The 13,644-nt window shown below is 35.1% G+C and overlaps 1 protein-coding gene across 1 annotated transcript in view; it reads right to left on the bottom strand.

Moving 5' to 3' along the window:
- Window positions 1-13,644, bottom strand: part of FMN2 (formin 2) — a 154,099-nt gene that overhangs the window by 88,753 nt on the left and 51,702 nt on the right. The window contains exons 6-8 of the mRNA XM_033512685.1: window positions 13,309-13,644; window positions 12,121-12,265; window positions 1,316-1,403 (exon numbers count right to left, since the gene is read on the bottom strand). The exon at window positions 13,309-13,644 is cut by the window's right edge and continues 9 nt beyond it. Of these exons, the coding sequence (XP_033368576.1) occupies window positions 1,316-1,403; window positions 12,121-12,265; window positions 13,309-13,644 (569 nt within the window). The remainder of the gene's footprint in view (window positions 1-1,315; window positions 1,404-12,120; window positions 12,266-13,308) is intronic.

The raw sequence follows: 13,644 nt of genomic DNA, 5'->3' as shown, positions 1-13,644 counted from the left end.
AGCACCAGCTATTTTCACAAATTCCACCACCAGAAAAAAGTTCTCATGTTTGTTCATTCACTTCTGCACAGCAAGGGAATAAAAGGACTATTAAATTCCCTTTTGCAAAAACTTTGGGTTTTAGAAAACAGCTATTGAAAGAGGAATATACAAAATCTGCACACAGCTCTTAGATGATCATGTGTGCTTAATATTGTAATAGGATAAAGGTTAAGAATAATATTGTTTGACCCCTTCAACTACTGACATTCATGCCATGTTATTGTTAGTGTTGCATGTTAAGCAAGCAAATTTTCAATGAACTTGTGTTGGCTTTACCACAGACACAGATGTTAGGCGGACTCCTTTTTTCATAAGGTTCTCATTATTAACTGAAACCAAGTTGAATATTTGACTGAAGGAAAGGACCATATCATTGTTTTCAGATTTTGCTCTATGACTTAACTGAACTACATCTGCCAGCTTTGGAAATACCAAGTACTTCTTGGCGCCAGTACTGGCGCCTTGCTCTATGACTACCATCTTAAGCGCTTCAGCTTGAGGAAGTCTAGTAACCATCAAAACAGTTTAATAAAACCTTAAAACTGTGATTACGAGTTACTCACTAGCTGACAGTGTGCTCTCAAATTTGTTCTATTTACGAATAATTTCGCAAAATAAGCAATTCGTAGTAAACCGAATGCATGGCCGTAAATACGTTGCCTAGAAAGTTCACAAGATGTTTTTGTGATTTATGAAGCCTGTGTTATACTTGAAACCACATTTATTTAATAGATAGGCTGGCACTTCACAGGATAATTCAATCTGCTTCAAATCTGTCCAAAGCCTTTGGGAAACATAAGGGATGCTCTGAATATAAATGCAATTCCACTTTTCACCTTTTTGCACTACTGTCTCTTAGCATAAATGTGAAAAGTATTACACTCCCCTAAAAGATCTCGCTTTGTAAAAAATGGTGTTGCAGATGAAAGAACGCCACAGTTTGTGCTAACCCAAATATAGGAACTGTTTTATAAAACAAATAAATTAAACAATATAAGTCACTTTTCTGGATATGCCCCAAGGTTATCTGAATTAAAATAAACAAAACATCATTCTTTCTTCCTCAAAAGACCAAAAATCAGTGTCTGTATTATATACCACTAATACAGCTGATGCTGAAAGGGGAATATTAATGCCAGAACAAGCTATTTTCAGAAAAAATAGTGTAAAAATGGCCCCATATTAATTTATTTTATATATCAAAATCTATAAATACTTAACATTTCCAGATAATTGTGTGATCTGAGAATAATCAATAGTTTTTTTAACTTACCATGCTGAATGTCCTTCATGTCTAAATGGAGGCTAGACATTAATATTCCAACAGCTTGAGATCTTTTGTTACTTAACAACTTGACAACCTGCCAAAAGAAACACAAGTATTTTTATATTATGCAGGATGATGGACGAGATAGTTTGCATTACTAATGACATATTCAAGAAACAGTTCTTTGTAGTCTATATACATATCCAAAAATGAGCAAATTTATTATTCTTAAAGTTTTCTTCTGCTGTATAAATCCGTTACAATTGTATGTAACTTTGTCACCTAGGTGGATTTAATGCTGAAAGAGTCCCTATAAAGGTTCCCCTGGTCTTCCTTCTTCATTAGAATGCACACTTTACTTCACACTGATGTTGCTAAGTGTATGAAACACACTGTCAAATAAAAAAAATAAAAATCCAACTGTGTCTATCTTGGAATTGCTTTGGTTTCCAAAACCACACAATGATTTCCATCTTTGATGTAAGCTAAAACTGTGAGAATTTGTATTTTATTTGAATGTTTGACGTAGTAGGCGCCAATATGAGTTTTATTTTAAAATCAAAATAACCACGTACACATTGGGGTTTTCTTTGATCACTTTAAGGATTATAAAAGGTCACAAAGCTTTTTTGTTTTCAAAATAAAATAAAAAAAAAACCAAACCAAAATCAAGCCATCAAAATGTCTTGCTTTATGAGGTTAAAATCAGTGATTAAAATAGGCTTTCATACATGTTGGTTTTGCAAGCATAAAACCAGCATGTAATTCACAGACTTTCTCGCACAGGGCTCTAAGTTACTTGAATTCAACTAGATGTAAATTTTATATCATTGTTTGGAGAAACAAGTAATGCCAGAAAAGGACTCTTATCTGTAAAACAACACGATTCTAGATGAAATAATTTTCAATTCTGGGATTCAACCATTGCACAAGAAGAAAGAGGTTAATATTTACTCAGGTTGCTGATTTCTACACTGTACTAAACACTCTGATAAAAACCTTTGTGAGTCAGTTGGAGGAAAAAAGAAAAGACAGATTATTAAAACTGCTAGTTCATGTCAGAAATATATGTATTTTTTCAAGTTACTCTGCTACAGTTGTAGCACCAAGAGGCTGTGTTATCTACAATCACACCAGCAAAATTATTTAAAACTTAATTAATTAATAGAAAATATATTAGAAAAAGTAGAATTAAGTTAGCTAGAGTAAAGAATTTCATTATGCAATTCATGTCTTAAAAATTCAAAAAAGTACCCAGAAGATGTCTGCCCTCTGATTCACTGATTCATTGCCAGCTTTGATTCACTTACATTTTCAGATATAGGTCTGTACACTGATGTTTGAACAGTAGAGGAGAAGAAAAAGCCTGACCCTGACCTCTGCCACTGGAGCTACTTAGGGAAGGAAACTTGAGAAACTCACTGTACTTACAGTATAGGTTTTCTGAGGATGTGGTTGGCTGGCCAACGGGGTTTTTTTAATTTTTTCTCTTAAATCTTCATAACCATTGATTATGAAGATATTTCATTCCCCCTTTTCTCACAGATGCCAAACTAGCTGCAAAGGAGTGAAAATACAGCTGTAGAAGCCCTGAAGATAAGGGTCTAATGTCTTATGTCTCAAATATGAACAGTTAGACGGCTGTGTGGTCAACCAAGGATCCTCGGTAATAGCATGCTGTGAGAAGTTACAGGATGTGGCTGGAGAAGGGGGCCTTGTGGGGGTAGGGCAGCAATTTTCTGGGACAGAAATCCTTGTTCTGGCTCCTGCAGAAAAGCACAGCATGGTACAGTGAACATGCAGGAATGAGGTTGAAAAAAAGGATTGTTGCCCAGTAGAGAGGGATCAAGACACCAGAGACCCCTCCAAAGGCCTCCAACCAGTTTCCAGAAAGGTTTAGAGGAATGAGCTGTGCATGATAACTGATATGCACAGAAAGTAAGAAACATCTCCAGGGCTGGGAAAACTCATCTAGAGCTAGGTAGCCCCATGGAAGTTGAGTAAACATGCTCCAGGATTCTGGACATCCCATTAGCTGGATCAACACTGGAGCAAGGGCTGATCTTTTTCCCTCCCTCTTTCCAGTTTCTCTCACTCACTCTACCTCTTTATTCAAAACCCACCACAGTGTGCTTATACTGGAAAATAAGGAAATAACAGCAATTTCCATGACAAATGTATCATTTGCTAATAAAACTCTAAGATTTTACAGACCTTCTGACTTTTGTCATTCCTTTTTGCATCTGCACACCCATGTGTTCACTTCCCTTTTGGGGTGGAATGCTTCAACATCAAAAATACTGCCCGTCAACCAAAAATTTTAACAGTGGAAAACAAGTATGTCATAACTGATGTTCACAAGGTTAAAGACCTAAATTCAAGACATGGCTACTGATATCACCTGTCAAAAATTAGCAAGAAATTACTACATAATTTTTTAATCCATTTAATATACTATTAGGAATTTAAAACTGGAGTCAAATGAATTGAAATCCTGGATAGGATAGCTTTTTCTGAATTCAAATGTAAAACTCATATAATTCAGAAAAATGCCATTAGGACAACCTACACTAGTCTTCTAATAGGCTATAATCACTCTAAATATCTTTTTAAATGGAACAAAAATTTCATTCAAGCCTGGAATTGAGATAAAGCTGGGTCAATACGAGATTTTCTTCTTGTAAAGAGAAGCTGTTATTTATTCATTTCTTTGCAGCTACAAAAGGATTACAAAGTAAAGTAGATCTTGGGTAGCAAGGTATGGAGCAGATCTTTCTAACTATTAAGTTGCAATCTGTAATTGCAACCAAACAAGTATATTCCATTCTATCAAAAAAGTGTGTATAAAATTTCAAAAAAGAACAGATTTTTTTCAACTGATGTTGCTACCAAACCATACCAGCAGGAAAGGCAGAGTAACAAAAAAAAATACAGTATGTTACATAAAAAATTAAAAATCTTCACCCTAAAGTTGTGTATTCCAACAACATTGAAAAGACTGGATTTGGTAAAGAAAATTTTGGGGGAACTGTTGATTTCAGCTCCTATCATTATTGCTCAAGTCTGAAACATCTTGCATTAATAGCATAACTAACTTGCTGGTGTCAGCATATAGTGGGAGTCCTTTGTTGCCTTTATTTTGAACTAAAAAACTATTCCAAAGCTAACAAATAAAGTGAATTAAAAACCAAATGCAAACTCATCACAAAAGTGGTATCAGAAAACAACAGTTGTCACACAGAGTGGCAAGAGCTCATCTGAAATAAGCTTGTAAGCTTCCTGTCCCTCAGAGTCTGGAAAAATGGAGTAGAAATGGAACTGATGCAGGATACTATGTTCTCCAGGAGTAAAACTAAACAAAAGAAGAAAATAGAGAGCAAAATAACTTTGTGAAGAGGTCTTCCACAAAAAAATATTACAACTGCATTCAGGTGTGAACCTACCTAGAACCAACTTGATTTTTCTAAAGGAAGCAGAACTACACTGTTCCCTCCTGGAGGACTAAAGAACAGGGGTGAGTTGGAATCTGTTCTTGGGACTCTCCCACTTCTAATTTATCACCCATTTACTATTGTATTTGCTTCAAATTCTGAAATCACAGTTTCTATCTTCGATCAGAACTCTGAAGCTCAGAGAGCTACTAATATCAGGCTTACAGATACAAGGGGATCAATGCTAGGGAAAAAGGAAGCAAATAAATTAGCTGTACTGTTGTCATGCAGGCTAGAACACGATCCCTGTCCAGGGAGCAGGACCAGACTTAGTGACCTAGAACATCCTTTCAAGTCCTGACTTAAAAGTTAACAGGGAAAAGGAAGCTGCTTTTTCTGAAAGTGAGCTGAGGAGAATAATTAATTGCTGAGTGCCACATCTTGGCAGTGATTAGAAGCAAAACAAAACAGAAAAACTACTATCCATATGAAGAGTAAGTTATCTTTGCTGCCAGAATGAACCATGATGGTATCAAAAGGGTGACAAAGAGCATGACCGTTAGGTGAATGGGTGCAGAACTGCAATAGATAAAGTAGTTTCATATAGCAGCTACCAATTTTCTTGATTTTTATTTAAAATGTAGGGTTTATGTCAATTTTTATACTAATCTCTATTATGCAGTTCATTCCCATTGCAGTCAATTGCATGAATACTAGAGTTTCCTCCAATAGAATGGATGTAACAATACAACACTAATTCAGAAAATATGAATATTAGCATAAATGCCTAAAGCAATTCCCACACTTAAAAGTAAAACAATAAAATAAATCAGCTGCATAGTCTGGACCTACAGGCTACAGACAAGTGACGCCATTTAAAGGCAGAACAACAAAAGTTCGATAAATCCAATCTCTACAAGATCTAAAGCCTCAGACACAATACACAGCTCCTTTTTAGTCTGGATTCTGGAACTCTGCTTTAAACAAATCTTAAAAAAATAAATAAAAAGGAAGCTAGAGATATTATCTGCAGCCTGAAGTCTAGGACAAACTTTCTAATTGTTGAGTAGCCCTCATTGCTGAGCAGTAAACAAACTACATGCCAAATTTGTTCCTGATTGTTTAGCATGAGCAAAAACAGTCAAAGAAATATTTTGTGAAAGGTAATGCAAGACACATGTTTGATGAGAATCCCTAAGCAAAAAATATGAAGATGCCTTTTCCCCAGAATAATATTTAGTTAATGCATGGAATTTTTCAACGATTCTTGCTTTCTGTTTCTGATTTTGAGCATTCAGAAAAATTATCCCAAAGTTCTCACTGGTTAAGAACAACTACATTACACAAAGTCACATGCAGGAAACCCCACTTTACAAAGCTCATACGTGTGGCAGGGAAGAGGCAGAAACAACAAAGTTCCAAATAAAATATTGAGAGACAGGGTCACGGCAGTAATGCAGTCACTTCTCAGCAGGAATTGTGACAACAAGTCTTTTCTGCAGATTCAAGTGTATTCCAAGTGTAAAATGGGCAACCACAGAAGTGGACCCATCGTATCCTTCCCATGTATATCCTCCTTATGGGTATAACAGAATAATATACTCACAAAGGTGGAGGGTTTTATGTGTGTTGGGGGTTTTAGTTAACCTTTTGTTTGCTTTTTTTTAAGGGTAAATTCAGAAGTAACTTCTGGCTAGTAATGGCACTTGTGAGAGTGGAAACAGGGACTACTTCAAGTAGTGTAGTCATTTTCATGTAATAGGGGATCAAAAGCTTTTCCTTAATATCTACAAAAAAACCCCTAACTGCCCCACAACCGACACCCAGTCCCAGCTGTCTAAAAATATATCCATGCTGATGGCATGTAGTGACTTATCTGAACTCACAGAGCATTAATAACAAAGCATAATTTTCAACATCTCCGTCTCCTATCCTAACCAAAACGAAAAATCCCCTCTGGAAATGAACTAGTTTCTTTACCCACTTAAGAATTTAATAATCTATATATTTCTCATATAATTTTAGATGCAAGCTGTTGACATGTTTTGCAAATTAGTGAAGTCAAGCAGCCATGTCTGAAACTTTATGCTTGAGGGTAGCGATGAAACATAATATAATATTTACTTTCCATATATTTTGTCTATTACTCTGTTGTGTTCTTTCATAAATAAAGCTTTTACTGATATGGATGAGAAACAATTCATGACCTTTTGTGCTGTTTTAGCACTAAAATAGCGCTGTTTGAAATTAACATCATAAAGCTATTACTGTAGGAATAATATTTTACGAAGAGATTGCTGCCCCAGTTAATATCCATAATTTATGACATTAAGTGAAAAAAAAATACTTAGATTGCTTAAATTCAGTTAGAAACTAGTTAAGTTAGATAAACATTGTGTTCCTCAATGGGAGGCTAAGCAATAGTAAAATGTCCCTTACTAAAAAACCAGAACCATGTTCTAACTCTAAGGACTGGAGTGGCACTTTATTTCCAGAAGTATGCTCTTCCCACAGCTTCTTTACATCTAACTTAAAATTCAAATATCCTGAAATCATAATTTAAACTGTTTCATTGATACATCTTTTATGCACCTGAGGCTTCTGAAACCAAAAGAAATTTTAGCAATCTACTATTTATATTCTGGGGTGGAAACAGTATTTAAAATCTTAATGTCAATAGATTCAGAGTGGACTTTCCACATGAGAAAATATTTAACATTTTTTTCATTTATATGACAGATTTTAAGCACATGGTCTGCGATTGAAAAGTTCATTGCAGTTACTTCAATAATATTTTCCAAAAGTACAGTTAGAGGATTATCAGTAAAGTTTCTAAAATGACTATTAAAAGTTAGAAAAGTAGCCTATGCAAGTCAACTCAGTCCATTCTATATCTTTATTATGCTTACTGATATCAAGGTTTTCTGATTATGTACCATTTTTCCACTGAATTATTTTAATTAACACAGGCCAGTGTTTGCCATGCAAGTATATTCTTAATATTGCATTTACCATCATTCTTGAGTATGTGGCCTTAATCATGAGACCATTTTCTTCCTGCTTTACTAATTACTTGTGTTTTAAGTGCTGCAACAACTGCTATAAAGCAATTTTTGACACAGGTAACAGCTTAAGGTAATGAGTAATCATTACAGACTGTGCTCATTATATGCAGATGACAAGAGCTATGGAAAGGTTTCTATGAAAAAGACTACTCAGCCACATAATCAAAACTAGTATTGTAACTACATACAATACTCTGTATTGTAGTATTGCAATACTGCAATACTTGCAGCTGAACAAGACACAAGATGAGTTTTACCCTCTGTAAAACACCACAGGTTTGATGAGATTGACAATTTGATTTAAAGGATCATCCAGGTCAAAAACACCCCAATCTCACAAAAAGGTTCTGAGTGAAATTACTTCAGACAGAGTAAGAGGTGACACAGAATCACAGCTAATATGCTCTGTATTTTCAGCTGCCAGATCTCCTCAGTTTTTAACTCCTTCCCCAGTTACTTAATCTTCTTTTGCCTCCCTCCTCTTGGTTCCAGTTTTCCAACTACCAGTAAAAAGTCTGAAGAAAATCTTCTAGGATTATACCTGAAGTCCCTCCTAAGCAACATAAACAGACTTACAACTTGTAGAGTGTCAAAATTCAAGACACCCTTTATACAACTAAAAATATGCATATAATAAAATTTCTCCATAATTTGAGTCTATGAAACTATGAGAACATGAGCAAAAACAGACCTTGTTTCCTTTCTTAACATTGGCAAAATGAAGGAGACACAAATTGGGGTGGGGGGGGAACCCAACCCAACAAAACTTGCAGTCTAAAGAGCTAAATTTTGGCAATGTTGTAACAGGGACTACTAATGAAAGTCAGACCACTTTAATAGGTAGCAATGGCAGCCCCACCTACAATATAGCCTATAAAGAACTTTCTTTGAAGATTTAGTAGGCATTCTTGTTGAGTGAGCCTGCACACATTTACAGCAGCTGAAAATTTGATATATATGCATTAACAGAGCGAAATAAACCACAGTTTTTGCCATAGCACCAAATGAGAGGTGATAAGAATAAAATCAGCTGCATTCACAAATAAATAATAACACTTCTTTCTTTCTCATTCTAATGCAGCCTTCATTCAATGATAGGTATAATACTGATTTTTTTTAAGTATTACAGATTTATATTGTATTACTTGTAGATTATCATGCTGAGAAAACAATTACAGACAATAGTTGGGTATGGAGAAATTATCTCATTCATTAACAGAAAAGAACCCGATCAACCTAAAGCAATAAGAATATACACTTAAAAAGTGCTCACTATGCAGAAATTAATTATAACATACATATCTATATACATACACAACAAAATATGCATGCACTCTCTAGCTTAGAGAATTAAAGCCCTGGGTATAGAACAGCAGTGTACTTCAAAATCATTAATCTTTCACCCACTAAAACATCCCAAAACTATCAAATCTTCCTACAGATTAGCTGGAATTCTCCCTCCTGCCATGTGCAAGAATACATTTTTATTTCAGCCTGCAATAAAAACAGTTTTATTAAAATCATATGTTGATACAGAGCACCAAATACTTTATCCATTTGAAAGCTGTCTGTACGTTTTTTCATGACTACTATTTCCAGTGTAGCCAGTATTTTACATCCAATCCATCTAAGCAATACATTCACTCAGCAGACCTTGCACATCAACACAAGGAGCAAAGCCAACTGCCAGACAAGAGCTTTTCTGGAAAGCAGCAGAGTGAGGGTCCTGGTTCTGTTCTGTACAGTGCTTCTTCATAGTTCAACAGGTGACAAAACACATCTGCTTTGTATAACATGTCCCCGTAAAAATCACTACAGAAACACCATTTGTAAGATCTTTACAACACCCATAACTATCATAGAAGCCATGTAAGTCAGTAACCACTTAAACAGTGCTGGGTGCTCCCTGTGAAAAACATACGTGTGGAATTACAGCCCTGCTTTCCCCAAGTAACTCTTTCTTCTCTTAAACATGGAGAGATTTCATAATCCAAGTGTTTACTGCAGTGTAAATGAAGAGAATTCTAAAAATGAAGTCCTGCATTCTAAATTGCTGAGAGGCTGTAAGTGGAATATATTTGTGAAGCTGTTCTATTTCAATTCTCTTATGGCAGTACTCTGAAAATCCCTAACTGGATTCTCACACATGACTATTTAACGTTGATTAAACACTATAAATAAATATAAAATATAAAAATAAATTATAAATATATATATATTTATAATTTATTTATTTGTAATTATATTATAAATAAATTATAAATAAATAAATTATAAATATATATATTATAATTAGAAAATATATTAAAAGACATTCATTGATATATTAATATACAATATATTAAGTCCTATATATTAATAGAGAGTAATATATTTTTATATTTTTTATATAAATATAATTTTATAAAAATAAAGACATATATATATATATAAAATATATATATATATATATATAAAATCTGCAATAAATGATAGCTCTAGCCATAGTTCTAATGAAAGCCTGTTTATCTGTTTTGTCAATTTTCTCCCCCAAGATACTACAGGTCAAAAAGCCAGACTTCTCTATTAGGCAATTTCTTTTTATTTTTGAGAGGAGTAGCTTTGTTTATCAGAGGAATAGGAACAGAATTCTATGAATTATGGTGGCTCACAGGAATGTTTGTCCTAGGGACAGCAACCACTTTGATTGCTTTAAAATTCTGTGTGGAAATTTCTGTCAGAAAAAACTTGCTTTTTTCAAAGAAGTTGAAGAACAACCAGTCATTTTATTCAGCTTTTGCTACATTTTTTATATTTACTGACAATGTATCTAAATTTATGGTATTGCAAGAAAAAAAATATTTAGTATTAAAATCCACATCTAATGTTTACTCATAATCACTGTCTGTCTTTAAGCTCTCTTTATGTTACCGAAGTAAACAATCATGCTTTCTACTCTTTTGAGACATTTTCATCACCAAATCTTATGAAATGTGCGGGGACACACAGCATCACTTTTTAATTCCTGTTTTACTTTAACAACTATGATAGTAATTAAGCTAAGAATAACCATTAAAAAAAATGCCTTTTTCTAGAAGGAGGAAAGAGAAGCAAAGGTCTTGGACTCTGGAGATTTACTGCAGATAGCAACAGAAGCTTACATTTCCCTCCATCCCAGTTAGTACAGCCTAGTGCAGCACAGGGATGTGTGTGTCTGCACTTTCCTTCCCATCCATCCAGAGAAAGGGATTTATCCAACACTTTGGGAAAATCATCCTAACTTCATTACCAGATCTGTTGCCTGCACAGGTTGTCAGCGCAGTCCAGCACCTGACCAAAATGTGTCTATGGGGGAAAGATCTCCAGAACCAAGAGGTATAGAATTAATAGGTCGTATTCAAATATAAGGTCTAGTGAATAGAGATTTTAGAGTCCCACTCTGTATCCCATGTGGAATAAAGTCTTGTACAGCACTAACCTGCCTGTCAAAAGATGATGGAAAGAACTGCCTAGATTTGAATTGAGTACAGGAACATGAAGCCAAGATAAAACAAGAACTTTAACTGCTTTTTAGGATTCCACATGAGACCACCCCCCCTCTCTGACCTGAAAGTTTAATTGAAAATTACTTAGCATACCACCACAATTTGATTTTTACACAGATACCAAGAAGATTACAGCCAAATTGTCATGTAAACATTCAGATTCAATTCTTTTACTCTGGGGTTTATAATTCTGCATTTTAAAGTCTTCTTTCCATTTTTATTATATTGAACACCATTCTGTCTCAAGAAACATTGATTAATGTTGGATTTTTCCCAGCTGTGCTTGTCATTTATTGTCTGTATAAACTTCATATTCTTTATATACATAAACACAAACTTAAAACTATTCTGATTGGTATAACACTAGGAATTAGATTCTGAAGCATAATTTTTCTCTGAAGTCATGGTACTTCATATGCAACTCATTATTTAATGTATAAAATTAATCAGAATAATATATATACTACTCCTTTCACATCTGCAGTCAATTTCAAAGCATCATATATGCACCTAATTATTTTGGTATTATTTTTGTTAAAGTGGATAAAGCAAAGATATTTTTAAGAAAATACATACTTGAAAAGTAATTTATGAAAAAAGAAATCTTCAGCCTTTAACATGTACAGCTTTGAAATCCATCCTGCATTCTCTCCTTTTCTTATTTTTCTATCATGTGTATTTATATATGGTAACAGTTCCACACCTGACATAATTCATCTCAGCTGCATGCAAAAATCTGTCTTTTTGTAAAAAACAGCCTAGAAAAGATCTGAAATTAAATGAGTACTCACTTGTTTAGTCTTTGTTTTTGTAATGGTGTCCGAAATGGGTTTCTTCCTCTCTTTAACAGCTGTTTTAGAAAACAGTTCTTCAAACTCATGATAATCTATGGAAGGCTCTTCAATTTTTTCCCACACAAGTGAAGCACTAGAATCTCTAAAGTTAAGCAAAAGACCTATGTAGGGCAATGTCAAACTAAATAAGGTCATAAATGGAGGAATTAAAAAAAATAAAATAGCAGCAATTTTAATGTTGTTGCCTAAATTCTACTAGAAGCATTTTGATAAGAACTACTGTTGATTCTTCCTCATACTTCTGGGTTTTCTTCTCTTTTCATGTGTGATATGGTCAGGCTTATTTATATTCACCCACTCTACATGCATAGGAATAAAAATAGACTGTATATGGGCTATAAAACACACAGACATGGACAGGAAGAGAAGTAGAAATAGACAGTTATTTACAGACCACCTGTGCAACAGTGGTAAGAACTTGAAAAGGAATAAAGTCATCATTAAATAACAGCAGACAGATTTTAGAACTAATACTATTCAGAGATACAAGGAAAATATTTAGAAGGAAACTTTTTTAATGACCAGTAAAGATCTTTTACAAACCCCCAAAAAACATCAACAACTGAAACCAGGTCATATCAAAGTAAGGGCTATCAGAATGGCTTCATGCATATAAATTGCAGATTGAGTCTGCTGAGTGTACAAGGTAAAAAAACAAACAAAAAAAGTATTTCTAGGTCACTGAAGAAAGGAAAGAGAAGGATTGATTGTGTTCAGCATACATTCACCTAGAAGGAAGGCACTACCAAAACTTGCAAGCTGCTCCAGAAGGAGACCAAGGCTACTTTGAAATTTGAGGGGAATCACGAATATGGCATTTTGAAAAACATTTCACAGAACACTTGGTGGCACACCATCACCCCCGTATCTCTGATCCACATGTGATATGTAGCCCCAAAGGACACTGAAAACACTACCATCAAAGAGCTTCCATGTGCAAGTAACTTCTGCACCCTTTAGAGAAAATGGGCACCCTATTTACATACACAATTACACATAAAATCCTCTTTGCACTGATGTTCTCTCAAAGACCTACCTAGCAGGAAAAACTTTTGCTAATGACAAGCGATACTATCAAGACAGCCATAAAGCAAAACCACCACTCTACACAACTCCATGACTTACCTTTTACTGTGAAGTTGAATTCTTGTCCAGTAAAGAGGCTTCATTGGCCGAGAAGGCTCTATCACATGCTTCCTGCTCCCTTTCTCCTGATTCATCCCCATTGCAAATAAACCAGATGGTAACGGAGGAGGAAGAAAACCACAGCCCTGTGGGACTGCTGGGTAGCTTCCACCCTGGACTGGTGCTGGAAGGGGTGGTGCACTTCCAGGCAAAGGTGGTGGGGCTGGAGGAGGCATCCCCAACCCAGGCAAAGGAGGGGGTGGTGGAGGGACACCAGCACCAGGCAGAGGTGGTGGAGGGGGCACAGCTACACCAGGCAGAGGTGGTGGAGGGGGC

The sequence above is a fragment of the Parus major genome, chromosome 3 (genome assembly GCF_001522545.3).
Source record: "Parus major isolate Abel chromosome 3, Parus_major1.1, whole genome shotgun sequence".
NCBI lineage: Eukaryota > Metazoa > Chordata > Aves > Passeriformes > Paridae > Parus > Parus major.
The sequence above is the reverse complement of the archived record's forward strand: the minus strand, read 5'-3'. Positions and strand labels throughout refer to the sequence as shown.